Source organism: Phacochoerus africanus, chromosome X (assembly GCF_016906955.1).
Source record: "Phacochoerus africanus isolate WHEZ1 chromosome X, ROS_Pafr_v1, whole genome shotgun sequence".
Classification (NCBI taxonomy): Eukaryota; Metazoa; Chordata; class Mammalia; order Artiodactyla; family Suidae; genus Phacochoerus; species Phacochoerus africanus.
The window spans coordinates 41,170,883-41,185,649 of NC_062560.1; the positions used below are offsets into that span (position 1 = coordinate 41,170,883).

The window sequence follows — 14,767 nt, forward strand, 5'->3', positions numbered from 1 at the left end:
CTTATAACTCCCCCCGACTGTCAGTACAACAGTCCAGCCAGGCCTCAGGACCCGACTCCCACCGACTATCTGAACAAAGATCCACCCCGCTCTTGGAACCGTCCCATGAGGTGGTAAGAGGGTCTGCCCCGCCCTTGGTGCTCAGCCTCTCCGGGAGTTCGGTGCAGGCATCCGTCCCGCTCTCCGACTCCTCCATAGTGTCGATCCAAGGGTCTCCCCCGCCCTCAGTGCTCAGCACGCCCCGGAGTTCGATACCAGGACCTCTAACACCCATGAACTCCCAAGTGTCGATCCAAGAGTCCACCCAGCTCTTAGGGTTAAGTTACCCCCTAACAGCGGTGGAAGGATGGGCTCCGCCCCCGGGTTCCCCGGGAGTACCAGTACCAGGGCCCGCTCCGCCCTCAGCGCCCGACTCCACCCGGGTATCGGTGGAAGAATCGGCTCCGCCCTCGGGCTCCCCCCGAGAGTCGGTAGAAAAGTCCGCTCCGCCCTTGGCCAGCCCCACTCCTATCCCCACGCCCCGGGAGAGCCTCGGCCAGAGCATGGAGCGTCAGGAGAAGGCGAACAACGCGGGCCACATGGTCGACGTAGTCGTGATAGGAGGCGGCATCTCAGGTCAGTGTGGACTGCATCGATAGCCCCGAGGGACCCTGGCCGGCCCGGGGTGTGGGACCTGCAGTCGCAGGGTGGCGGGTTTATTTTGGGGGGGGGTCCTCTCTTGTGCACGCGAGAGTGCCACCGTGGCCGGGCCCCGGATCCTGCCAGGAGGGAGTGGGGTTGAGCCGATTTCGCTGGCGGTGTGAACCGGGGGGAGGCAGGAACAGTCATTTTACTACTACTATGAAATACTAACATTTAACTAGCTCTTGCCGTGCAGTCGTATTTAGCGGTTTACGTGGATTTTCTCAATCCTCAGCAGTCCTGCGAGGTGGGTACTCTGTGCGTCCCAGTTTCGCAAAACCTAGAAACTGAGGTAACTGTCCAGAGGTCGGATCACCTACCCGGGAAGGGACAATGATTTTCTCCCCTTTAAGACCCCCACTCCTGATTCCTGAGGCAGTTGCTTTGCCTGATTTCTCCTCCTTTGCCCTGAACAGACAGTCACTATACAGATTTTTGTAGTATGGAGGTAGTCATAGTGTTAACTCAAGTCCCGATCTTCTTAAACCTGTTTTCCTTAGAAAATTTGGTAACTGGAAAGGAGAGGAATCATTTAGGAAAAGGTTTAAGGGAGGGAGGGGTGGGCTCTTAGTTTCAACCTACCCCGTGCCTGGGTGTTTTTTTTGTTTGTTTGTTTGTTTTTTTGGTTGGTTGGTTGGTTTGTTTTTGGAACTTGCAGAAAGTGTAGGGCTTTTTATTGCCCGGAGAGAATCCCTCTGTGAAACGGGCTGAGGGCAGGTAAGGGAATGCCCTTTTCATCTCCTTCTCCACCGCCTGAATCTTGTCCTGTGATGAGCCAGCTGGCCACCTTGTTTCCCCGACCCCGTCCTGGTTTGGGTGTGTAGCTGACCAATTGAATGCTGCCTGAGGCTTCTCCCGAATCTTTCTGGAAACCTCATCATGACTCATATATTAAATTGTCACTTAGGTTTGTTGTCATAATTGGTAAAATGGCTGAAAGTGAGGAACTGTGTTTCAGCTCCAGCTAGAGTCCCACACTCATCTGTCCACGACCTGGAAGAATGTTAAGCATTTCTGAAATGCACTGGCAGGATCTGATTTAGAAAGAGAGAAAGCAGGTGAGAGGGAGTAAGGAGGGTGCCCCAAAGTAGCCATTTTTATGTAGAAGTCTTTTGAGGAGACTCTGAACATGCTTACAGAGTAATTTGGGTGGAGAAAGCTTTTGACTTGGCCCATTCAGGCTAACAGTCTTAATCACCAGAGAAGAGATTGGCAGGAGCTGTTGCTTTGACAACTCCAGCCACTTAGAGCAAAACCACGCAGGTATGTCGTCGGAGCATCAGAAAAGCAGGTGCTGGTAGAGAGGAGGAAAAAGAAGTATTTCTCTCGTTTCCCTCCTTTCATTCATTAGCTTATTCGATTTGTTCACCAAACACTTGTTGAGTGCCTGCAATGAAGTGGACTGGTGTTTCTAAAAGACTAGTTCTGGTATGCAAGCCTCCTAGAAGCAGCATGACTCTTCATCACTGGAAAAGAAATACGATGATGATGTCTTGTGTCAATTGATTGGGAGTTCTGCCTCTTTCCCATCTCCATACCATCCGTATTTCACAATTCGGGGTTCTTTCTGGGATTTTATTCTTGCCACTATTCCTTAAGGAGCATTTTGTCTTTATATTTTTCCTCTGCCTTATCACTGGCTCTTTCTCCCTTTCCACACTTTACTCCAAGTAGTTGGTTGTGAGCAGAGCTGGATTTACCATGTAGCTGATGGTCTTGATGCTCTGTGGCCTGACAACTCCAGGGCCCTTCCAGTTCTCATTCTAAATAGATAACCAGTTTCATACTGCATCTTGCATTTGTAAATTGGCATTCTTCTTAAAGAGGGCACCCAAATTACATAGGCTTCAGGCCCCTCAAAACCTGGATCTTTCCATGATCACTATTCACTATTAATTTGTTCATTTCCATGTGGGGGGAGGAAGGGAGCATTTTTTGCACAGTAGTTCACACTCCTAGTCCAGAACTCAGCTTCTACTTCTTCAGCGACAGTGGAAAAGGCCCTGGGATTCCTTTAATACCATCTCTTATCAGTCAGATTTGATTTTAACACCCAAAGTGACCAGAACCACTGCTTTCTGGCCATGATGTCTTGCCAGATGGTTCACAATTAAAAGTAGATGCAAATCTGGTTCAGGATCAGCCCTGGTACACAGACTGGCGTTTCAGAAGCAGGTGAGAGGCATTGCTTCCCAAGGGTTCTTGAGAACTCAGAAACACAGCAGCTTTGTGTGTGCCTAACAGTACCCCAGGAGTTACTTAATAGTCCCCATATCAGTTTTAAATACTTTTGGAGATCTCTTAGAACTTTTGTCAGGATTTGCACATTTTAATATGTTACCCATATACTTATAAGATATGGCCAGTGCTTAGCATCTGCAATGTTACTTATATTATACAACAAAATAGCTCCCAGAAGAGTACACATTCAGAATGACCTTCCTCAAAAGCAAGGCACATTTAACACTTATCTTTCATTTTTTTATAACTATCTCTGCACAAAGAATAGCAGCATCTTCCTTTATCTCTCCTTTGTCATTAAAAATTGTAAAACAGAGCCATATTTTACAGCCCTTTTCTGCCCGCTCACCAATTAAATAATTTTATGTACTCCATTAATACTTCAGATGCGAAAACCCCCTACTCATTTGTAAAGGTATCTTCAACATGCTCTGGCCCTTATCCATCATCCATCATCCATCATCCATTTCAAGTCCTTTTTGAAACTTCTTTTGTGCTTCCTGTGACACTATTGGATCCTGAATTTTTATTCCACACTGGTTGCTCCTTTTCTGTTCCTTTCATTGTGCCCATATTCCTGGGAACTTCTAGTTTTGAAATGGCCTCGGGGCTCAGCTATTCATCACTTTGGGGTTTTCTTATGCACTCTCTCCCTCTTTTTCATTCTAGGACTTCACCTTTCTCTTATTTATAGAAAATTCTTAAGTCTCTAGTTTGACTCCTATAATTCGTTCTCTGAACATCTGTCTTGTAGCTTATCTGCTCTCGGTTATTTCACACTCGAATGTCTTATTCTTACTTCATAGTCAACATTTGGAAAGGCTCCTTGCCCTCCAACCCAGCTTCTTTGCCTCACTTCCTTGACTGTTCTTGGCACCACCACCGTTTCCATCATTTTTGACACATCCTTTTGTTTAATCTTCTACAGCCAGTCAGTAGATCCTTCTAACCTTCCCTTTGGGCTGTTCCCTCTCTCTGTTTCCCGGTGTCTCCCCCACCCCAGAACAGTCCCTTCACCCCTTCGGCTCGCCAGGTTATGACCATCTTCCCAGTGGCCCTTTATGTCCACCCTACAGTGTTCTCCCAGACTTAATTTTTTTTTCCTGTCTTTTGTCTTTTCTAGGGCCCCTCCCACGGCATATGGAGGTTCCCAGGCTTGGGGTCGAATCAGAGCTGTAGCCGCCAGCCTACGCCAGAGCCACAGCCACGCCAGATCCGAGCAGAGTATGCGACCTACACCACAGCTCCCGGCAACGCCAGATCCTCAACCCACTGAGCGAGGCCAGGGATCGAACCCACAGCCTCATGGTTCCTAGTCGGATTCGTTAATCACTGAGCCAGGACGGGAACTCCAGACTTGATTTTTTTAAACATTGTTTTGATCACTTTGTTCTGCTTAGGATGCTCAATGGTCATTTGCCAGCCTCTCAAGCTCCCCCCCCGCCCCCCACCACCTATCTATCCCCACTTTGTTGGACAAGTAGCACTTCCTACCGTCCCTAACATGGCTGTAGGCACACTGCTCTTTTGTCCACTGTGCTGCATCAAGTTTATTTCGTCCCTCCATTCCTTCCCTGTTTTTCTTTCTTAACACAGAAGTGCCTCTTGGGGTTCCTTGGTGGCTCAGCGGGTTAAGGATCTAGGAGTTGTCACTGCTGTGGCTCAGGTTCCAGCCCTGGCCCTGGAACTTGCACACACCGTGGGTGTGGCCAAAAAAAAAAAAAAAAAGTTCTCTCTGAATCTTTTCCTGATGCTCTGGCTCTCTTGATTTTCCTCCCTTCTTGTAGAGCTTGTATGCTATATCCAACAACTTGAACTTACTTTGTGTCTATATTTCTTGATGTTCTTTTAAGTATAGCAGTTGAGTCTCATGATTTTACCTGCCTCGTTCTTACTCATGAGCTGATACCAGTACAGCAAATGTCCAAAACCCAGTGGTGGAGGGTTTTAAAATCTGCTCCTGAGAACTTCTGAAACAGCTCTCTTTAGGGAGAGGGGCAAAAAAAAGCCCACCTCCGATGGACAATGTATAATTCAGAGTCTCGGGCCAAAGGAGTTTTTAAAATACAGTCTAGTCTAATCGCTGAAAGATTTTAATCCTCAAGACCACATCTCCTTGGTAATTATCTGGCTGTAGCTCTGAACGCATCCAGGGAAAGAGAACGCTGTACCCCTCAACGCAACTCATTATAGGCAGAAGGGGCTTTGGTGCCCAGGCTGGCATGCCATGTGCCAGGCAGTTGCTAGATCACGGGGAAAGAGGTATATCAAGAGCAGTTAAGCAGTGTCCCTGCCCACAAGGTGCCCCATCATCTTGCAGGAAGCAATCAAGTGAGAAGATCATGGACATTCATACAATGAGAGAAATGTTAATATTATGAATCTGAACCAAAAATGCCCAGACCTTGAGAGATAAGTAGGATTTTAACAGGTAGAGATAAAGAGGGTGGAAAATAAAAAAGCAAAAGGAACAGGAGGGACCAAGAGGAATACAGATGCAGAGTCAGGAGGCCCTCAGTTATGTGTGAGCAGCGGTTTAATTTAAACCCATGACAGGAGTTCCCAGGAAGGGAAAACAGCTGCCTCCAGTGCCTCTAGCCAGGAGATCCTGGAAGTGACTGAGATCACCCCAGCAGCATGCCACATCTGCCCAACACTCAGCACTAGCACGGGGACAACACTTATAAAACACTCACTGGCTAGTCCTGGGGGATTAGACTTTTGCCACGTGTGTGTGTGTGTTTGTCTTTTTGGGCTGCACCCACAGCATATGGAGGTTCCCAGGCTAGGGGTCAAATCGGAGCTACAGCCGCCGGCCTACACCACAGCCACAGCAACGCGGGATCTGAGCTGAGCTCCCCTAAAAGAACCAAGAGCGCAGCCGGCCAGAATGCCGTGCTGGGTAAGAGCAGCAGGGCTTGAATCTCATCATCTGAGACAGAAAAGCCGTTTCGCAAGAAGGTTGACTCATGGTCTGAATCCTGCCAGCAAGTCCACAACATACCACAGTTTCCTTTTTTTTTGCTCTAATACATCATTTCGCCCTGAAGAATCATTTCTGCTGGGAGTGTTTTAGGCATTTTAACTCAGAACTTGGCAGCACATACTGCATCTTTTTTTTTTTTTAAGTGCTTTTTCCCTCAAAAATAAGCTAGGACTCTTACTTTATTAACTTTTAATGTTGGGCAAAAATATAAGAATTACATTTATTTGGGTTCTGAGTTTTTGATATCTTCATGATTGAGCTTTGGGGTTTATCTGACAGTTAATGGGCCGTTTTAGCCTTTGGCCTTTACAGATGGATTTGAATCTATACATAATCCTCAGCTAATGTGAAAAAACCTATTTAACAATAGATCAAGTAGAGCGTAATTGTGTAAGTATATTATAACTATAGTATAATTGGATCACAGAGACCAACAATTGAGAAGAAATGTGGAAGCCTGTTTTGGGCGAATATTGGGTCATATAGTCTCTGTGCAGGTGTGACATAGACATATTTTACATACGACAGATCTTGGATGTTGGACAGATCGGATGCAGGTGAGAGCCCCAAAGGACTGAGTTGATGTTGTAGCTTCATATCACACACAGGGATTTACAAGAGTGTAGACGTCCAGTCAGCACGGGTTCAAAGACTACACTTGCATGTATGAGATAGATTTCATAATGACAGTTTTTGCATTTTAAATCTGGGTGATTCAAATTGCACAGAATCAATCCAAAGAAGTCTGGTTACATTTTTAAATGTTGTAAGCAGTTGGAGACAAGTTGATTGTTAGGACTGCTTTGTCCTTTTATTTGAAAAATGTTTTACATTTTTACCAGCAATTTGTATTTTCCTTTGGATGATCTATCCTTTATTATGTTGTCAGCCCTATGAATTTGGGCAGCTTGAAATCTTTGAACTGAAGCTCTGATATCTGTACAGTTAGACGTTAGATTAAGTTATACGTGAGCTATCATCCAGTATCTTTTTCAGTAATTAGTTGACTTCCTAAAGGTCTGTCTCTTCTGCTTTCTCTCTCTCTTTCTTATTTTTTTATTTTTGTTTTTTTAGGGCCACACCTGCGGTGTATAGAAGGTCCCAGGCTAGGGGTCCAATCAGAGCTACAGCTGCTGGCCAATACCACAGCCACAACAGCACCAGATCCGAGCCTCATCTGTGACTTAGGCCACAGCTCACGGCAACACCAGATCCTTAAGCCTCTGAGCGAGGCCACGGATCAAACCTGCATCCTCATGCATACTAGCCAGATTCCTTTCCCTTGTGCCACGATGCGAACTCCCTGCTTTCTCTTTTGGACTCCTCCTCAACATTTTTTTTCTCCCATGTTGTGTTCTGGAAATGGTTTTCATCATCTGTCATAGGACATCCGGCACTAAAATCAGGATCTAGGTCTCTCTTACAGGTGCTTTTTCACACTTTCTCCATGGTTCCTCTGCACCTTAGTTTAAAAGTCCTTTTCTAGTTGTTGCTAGGCCAAAGTAAATAAACCCCACTTTATATCAGCATTTAATTGATTTATTAGGTAAGACTGTCAATAAGAACATGAAAGCCAGATGATAAGCTTTGAGAGTTGAGATAATTGCATATTCACCATGTTCAAGGGTCACAGAACTATAACCCCTAAGAGCTCGAAGGGACCAAAATGTAGGCTCAGGAGGGTCAAGTGATTTCACAAACACCACAAAATTCTTAGAGGCATAACTTGACCTTGGACCCTACCCCGCCTCACTAGGTTTGCTTTATAGGCTCATTCATATAACTGCATTAACCTTTATTGCTGCTTTTCTTCAAGGCTTGACACGCTAAGACCTAGTGACTGTTGTTTCACAGTAATTTATATTTTAGAATATATTATATGGCGTGTTACTGTTCCATGAACATTTAAATTTAAAAATATTAGGCACCCTATTAGATCAGATGACTTTTATGTGAAAAATTTATTTCCTTTTTGAAAAGTCCATTCCTAGTGCGATTAGGACAATGTGGAGCAATTGTTTGAATAGTTTAGATTGGTGGTTGTTGACTTTTTGGATCAAATGTCCTTTGATTATTTGATGAAAGCTACTGGACCTTTTCACCAAAAAAAAAAAAAAAAAGCATGTTTTTACACAAAAACTTTTTCCCCTTGTGCCAGGCCAACATCTGATGTTTTGGAAACCTCTCAATTGTCACTGTTCCTGTAGTGTAGACTTTGGGCTGATATTGAGACTTAACGGAAGTGTTGAAAAATAAGAATTCAAAAGATACATTAGGTCATTAAACAGTTACTAGTCGTTAATATGTAAATAGACAAGAATAAAAAGTAAAACACATGTAGTCTGAAAAATAAGGCACCTACACTTCCTCCATTAAGATCCTGATAAATAAAACAGTGAACCTGCCATGTTTTGAACAGAAACAATTGGGAGAGACAACATGGATGAAGAAAATGGAAGTCTGTGGTTGTTGATGTAATTTTTTTAAAGTAGATTTCTAAGATTGATGTTTACAGGAGTTCCTGTTGTGGTGCAGCGGAAACGAATCCAACTAGGAACCATGAGGTTTTGGGTTTGATCCTTGGCCTCACTCAGTGGGTTAAGGATCTGGCATTGCCGTGAGCTGTGGTGTAGGTCGGGGACGCGGCTCGGATCTGGCGTTGCTGTGGCTCTGGCTGTGGTGTAGGCTGGCAGGTATGACTCCAGTTCGACCCCTAGCCCGGGAACCTCCATAGGCGGTGGACAAGGCCCTAAAAAGGCAAAAAAAAAAAAAAGAAAAAAAAAAAGGATTGATGTTTACAAATTTTACATACTGAAGTGAAGCCGTTGATGTTAAATACACCTTTCTGATTTCATACTCATTTGCAAAGACGTATAAAGGTCATTGGTCATTGAAGGCATCTGACAAAATTCAGACCCAAATGGAAGAGTTAAATTCTTTAATTTATCTGTTAGTCCACTTGTCTCTCCAGTGACTATGTGAGGCCTAGGACCCCTCTATGTAGGAAGGGGGTGGTTAACAAGTATGAACTTGAAGTGCTCTTGGTGTTCGAGGTTGGTTCAGGGGTTCAGTGATGCACAGAAGGGAGAAGGAAATGACAGATAGGAAAAGATTTCACGGAGGGAATAATGCTTGACAGAAGTGCTGTGGATTTTGTATAAATTCTGAAATGTAACAAGGATGACCTTTAAGGTGACTTTTTTTTCAGATTAAATGAGTTGACTGAGTTGTGGCTTAAGTTTAAAGCCCTTTTTCTTGCATGTCTGCATGCATTCTTCATTCATTCATTTATTTATTCATTCTATCTGGGTTTTTTTTTTTGTCTTTTTGGAGCCATGCCCTCGGCATATGGAGGTTCCTAGGCTAGGGGTCTAATCGGAGCTAAAGCTGCAGGCCTACGCCACTGCCATAGCAACTCGGGGTCCGAGCCTCGTCTGTGACCTACACCACAGCTCATGGCAACACTGGATCCTTAACCCACCGAGCGATGCCAGGGATCAGACTTGTGTCCTCATGGATACTAGTCAGTTTCCTTTCCACTGAGCCACGATGAGAGCTCCCATTCTCTTTGTTGATTGAGCACTCACTATGTGGTTTGAGCAAAACTTATGGGTTTTGCTTTTTTTTTCTGCTTTGGAAACATCGCTTCTAAAACTTTAGTATGAACTGATGTTCGATTGTACTTTTTATTTTCTTCAGAGTATTCAGTCCAAGAGTCCAAGTGTGCAGTTATGTAAGAATTCTTTTTTTTTTTGTATAATGATCACAACAATCTGATTTCACAGGATTTCCATCCCACAGCCCAGGCACATCCCCCCACCCCCCTTATGTAAGAATTCTGTTGGTCAGAGATCAATTCACTGAATAATAGAAAATTAACTTAAAATATTTAATATGTGATGTACACTATACACATTCATAGGTGGTGATGAACATCAAAGCTGAAGAAAAATGGCCACTTTTAAGAAATAAACAGGAAGAACTAGGAGAGCCAACAGGCATAAACCATAGCTACAGTAAAGCTTTGCTTCAGCACTTAGCTTGTGCTCTAGGCGTTTTCACTTGGGACCCTGCCCAGGTGAGTTTATTACTTAAATATTTGACAACCTTTTAAGAGATGAAAACAACTTTCCCAAAGTGTATTTTTTGAGGTGTAATTTTTTTTGAAGGCAAAAGGTCGGAAAAATGCTAAGTTAAACAAGTCTCTTCACTGCAGAACTTATCAGAGCCTTTAATATACCAGTGTGCCCCGTACATTTCCCAGGAGAAACAACACATGTTCCAACTTCCGTGAACACTGATACTTTTCCTCAGAGCATCTTGAGGACTAGTATTCCATAAAATATTTTGGAAATGACTGCCTAACCACTAGATTCTAGCTGGTGTGTAGAATCTGAGCACAGCAGGGTGGAGCGCCCTCAGTGTATGTTCAATTTCAGTGAAAGAATGGGGCAAATAATGAATTGATGGGTAATTGCATTCCCTAAGTTGGGTAAAATCCATTTATCTACAATGAAGATGAATGCTGAACAATAATCAAATAAATTAGGACTGTCTAGACAACCAGTCTGTTGAATTCAGGGCAAATTGAAGTTAATTGTTAGCTTTCACCTATTTATCATTTGAGACAATACTGTCTTTTTAGCTTATCAAAGGGATTAGAAGTTTTGGCATTTTCAAAAGCAGGTAATTATTTCTCTGAAAGGAAGCACCAAATACAGGTAGATAGAGACAGGAAGCTAGTTAGCTAGATGGGTAGCTAGCTAGCCAGCTAGCTAGCCAAATAATCAATAATAGATAGATTAGATAATAGGAATGATTGTATTGTATGTATGTATGTATGTATGTATCGGGGACAAGTTTGTGTGCACATCAATGATCTTTACTCTTTTTTTGCTCAAAAAGCATAGTACTGGTTCAAAGACCAGGAAATGTACTAGTAGTATTTGGAATCTGCTGACTTACTTGGGCACAAAAAGTTTAAACGACAGGGCACCCTATCCTTTTCAATCTTTTCTTAGTTGCTTGAGATAAATATCATCTCAGTAGCATTAGAAACTTCTCCATTGCCCTCATCCAGGTGACCATGGTTTTGTTTTCTTGGTGTGTGGTTCCTCTGTTCATTACAACAAGCGTTTGAGCACCTGCAATGTGGCAGGCTCTATTCTAGGCATGCCAAGATGAATAACACATATAGCATACTAGTTAAGAGGCAGCTCTCTGGGCAAGAGGGCATGTTGCCTTGGACAAGGGCAAAAGGCCACAATGGTTTGGACAGGAGTGGCTATGATTGCAGTGGTGGGAAGCAGCAGATACATAGAGAGTGCCATGTGGTGATGTGCGCTAAGAAGTAAAAATACAGCAGGGTAACAGACAGACTCTGACAGGTGATTTTTATCACTTGTCTATATTGAAAGTGAGCTCATTGGACATCTTTTGTGGGGAATACAGTCCATTTTAAGGTTCTAATGGGGAAGGGGAGACACCAAATCATTGGTTGTAGAAAGAAAATCGGTAATTGAACTGGAAAGGGTAGCACAAATCAAATGGATACATTTCTTTTTCCCCTAAAATAGAGTGATGTGAATGGCCTTGAAGAAATAAGATAAAGCAAAGGGCCCTTGTCAAGGCAGAGAAGGCAGGGGTTACTATGAAGCTAAGTTCCGTAGTAACAGGTTTGTAGCCCAGGAAGCAAAGGACCATTTCCTCAAAGGCTTTGTTGCAGATATAATTAATTCCTTCTGCAGGTGTGCTGGGTGGCTTAAATCATTTCCCCTTCCCTTTCTGTGGGGATGTAGCCGTCATTGGAAGCACTGCAGGATCTGTGGAAACACAGTTTCCATGGGCAGTGGCTTTAAGAAGCTGGCCCTTGGTTTGAGGTTGCCATGGCAATGCTGATGCTGGCTGCATACATCATCTCACCCAGGCTCTCCAGATCCAATAGCCAGGATTAACAATTGCCTGAACTCTCAAATGAGGTCTGCTTTTGACTTGGGTTTTTTTTTTTTTTTTTTTTTTGAACCTCTCTAAGAAATCCATTAACCTATTTTATTTTGGTTTCTGTAAAACCCAAATGGTTGAAGAGAGAGCAACCACAAGAGGAATTACATTGTTTTCAACTCATCATCCCTATTTAAAATATTTAATTGCAAAGTGATTGAAGATTTGCTTGTGTCCTGATCTGCTATTGCCCCTTTTTCAGGTTTATGTGTTTTGAAAGTGATCAGATTCTTATTTACGCAATAGGGCTTTAAACTCTTTGTGAATGTAGCTTCTCCGGGCCCTCTACTGTCACAGGAAACCATGGGACATTTGGGAGTATAGGGCTCTTTTCCTCCTAGTGAGCTCAGTTTGCTATAATTTGGGCTAGGAAGAGTTCCCGGTTCAAGTGCAGGGAGATTTCGCTGGTGCTCACTTAGGCGTCTTCCTTCAAACACATCCACTGGAGAGGCTAGGATGCCTTTCCAGGGTAGCCCTTCATCCTCTACAACCCAGCGGATCTCAGACACTTGCCGATTCACTAGACCCTCTCTCTCCCAAACCTGTTTATTCTTACCCTCTCTGACCTGAGCCCAAGAGTCTGTAGGTCTAACGGGTCTAACAGGGTGGTGGAGCCAGCTTCTACTACTGTATTTTTATTTTTATTTTTTCTTTTTAAAATGATTTTTATTTTTTCCGTCATAGCTGGTTTACAGTGTTCTGTCAGTTTTCTACTGTACAGCAAGCAAAGTGACCCAGTCACACATTCATATATACGTTCTTTTTCTCACACTATCATGATCCATCATAAGTGACTAGATATAGTTCCCAGTGCTGTACAGCAGAATCTCATTGCTTATCCATTCCAAAGGCAATAGTTTTTCTACTGTATTTTTTTTAAAAAAATCATTTTTGCCTCCTCCTGCAGCATGCAGAATTTCCCAGGCCAGGAATCGAACCTGCCTGTGCCAGAGCAGCAACCCGAGCTACAACAGTGACAACACCAGATCCCTAGCTCACTGAGCCACCAGGAAACTCCAGCTTGTACTGTCTTGAAAGGACTGATCCTGATGGAACATGTCTCTTGCCAGTTTCACGTTTAGTGCTGTCACATTGGTAGCTTGTAATCACACTGGTCGTTTAGCCGTGATGAGAATGTGTAGACAGCATGGAAATCCAAATGCTGCAAATCAGGTGTTCTCCCATCCCCAAGGCCAGGGATGGGGGTTAACCATTTACCGGCATACCATTATGCTAAACCCTGTCCCTATCTTGGAGCTGGGGAAGCGGGTACCAAGAGAGGTAGGTGGGAAGCAGGCTTCTTGTGTTGCCCTAGATGCCAGGTGGCCATTAAATGATAGAAATGGAGTGATAGGAAGAGCTGTAATGCACAGTGCCCTTAGGTTTGGCTAATCTGTATTTCTCTGGAACAAGATGAAAAAGGTTTAAATTGAGATTTTTCTCTTTTTTTAACAAATATGAAACATAATAGAATTTGTTTTTTAGTAGCTACATTATATTTAGTGACTTCAGACTTAAAAATCTCTTCTTTTCTAACAGTTTTATTCCATTTACCAAAAAGAAAAGGCTTTTATTTCTTTATTTTGAAGTAAATGTCAGAAGCCCTTAAACTAACCTGTGGAGTTGACGTTGAGATACGATTTTTTTTCCATAAGTGATTACTGAATTTTGTAGTGATGAGGGGGAGGGTAGAAGGCATAGTGATACACAGGATAAGAACAGGAGTTCCCTGGTGGTTCAGAGGGTTAAGGGTCCATCCAGCATTGTCACTGCTGTGACTTGGGTCACTGCTGTGGTACGGGTTCCATCCCTGGCTTGGGAACTTCTGCATGCTGTGGGCAAAGCCTCTTCCCTCAAAAAACCAAAAAAGAATTAAGGAGTATAATTCAGGACTTCCATCTTGAAGCAGGCATTATCTTAGTTTTTTTTCCCCATTCAAATTAATAAATAGCCACAGTCAATATATTAGAAAAAAGCCTTTCTGGACCACATGTGTTTGTCTTTATGACTTACTGAGTTATTTATTCAAAATTAGTTATTAGTTACTCAAAAATAACATTTTCTAATGGCATCTTGATTGTATTTCCTTATTCTGTATTTTTTAACTTTTTATGGAAATTCCTTATCGGAGCCTTCTTCACAATAAACACACAAACTGAAATATTAGCCCCCCCTCCCCCATTCATTCAGCATCTTAGAAGGAACATTTTTCTCAATGACTTAAATCTTCCTCCTTTCAAATCCCAAGACCTTTTTGAAACCATTTTTCTGAAATCCCTTTTAAATGTTTTAAACATTTTCCTTATTTCTCGAACTAGGAGCTTAAATTTTCTTTCCTGAGACAAGGTCAATCATTTGCCTGTAATGCAGAAACAACCACTTTTTCAGCTTTTTGATTTTGTTTATATCCTTAAATGCCCAAGTGCAAAATGACCTTTGTCACTGGTATGGTCATTTGTCCTGACTCAGCTGATTCTCCCACCCCTTTCACCTCCGAGGGAGTGTTTTATTTGCTATTGGCACTGAGCCCCACTCACCAAACTTGTTTAGAATTTTAATTTGCACGTTAGATTCAATTTTAGTAAGACTGCAGCCTTCTAAAGTGAGGGTGTAAGAAGTAACATTTTTCACTTTTCAGGATACTTTGTTGTGGGCATATCGGGCACTTGGTTTTCTCATCCAGAATATAAGGATGATGAAGTCTATTCTGAAGGGAGGTTGTAAGAGGCCACAGGAAAGGCACCTGAGGTTGATCTGTAGGATGTGAAGTCGGAGGGCAGGACCACTGCAGGTCCTGCTGCTGCTGGAGTTCAGAGCCACCTCTGCTTCTCCTGAGGCAGCATACAGAGGCCAAGTTCC

General features: G+C 43.2%; 1 protein-coding gene across 3 annotated transcripts in view; it reads left to right on the plus strand.

Annotated features, from left to right (window-relative positions):
• The first annotated feature begins 373 nt into the window (after positions 1–373).
• Positions 374–14,767, plus strand: part of MAOA (monoamine oxidase A) — a 75,410-nt gene continuing 61,016 nt past the window's right edge. Inside the window, exons 1-2 of one of the 3 annotated variants that reach the window (XM_047764458.1) lie at positions 512–615; positions 9,831–9,986. Coding sequence is in view for 1 of the 3 variants with exons in the window: in XM_047764456.1 (XP_047620412.1) it covers positions 543–615 (73 nt within the window). In the remaining 2 variants the exon portion in view is untranslated. Of the gene's footprint in view, positions 616–9,830; positions 9,987–14,767 lie in introns of all 3 variants that reach the window. The other 2 variants (XM_047764456.1, XM_047764459.1) reach the window with 2 other exon arrangements.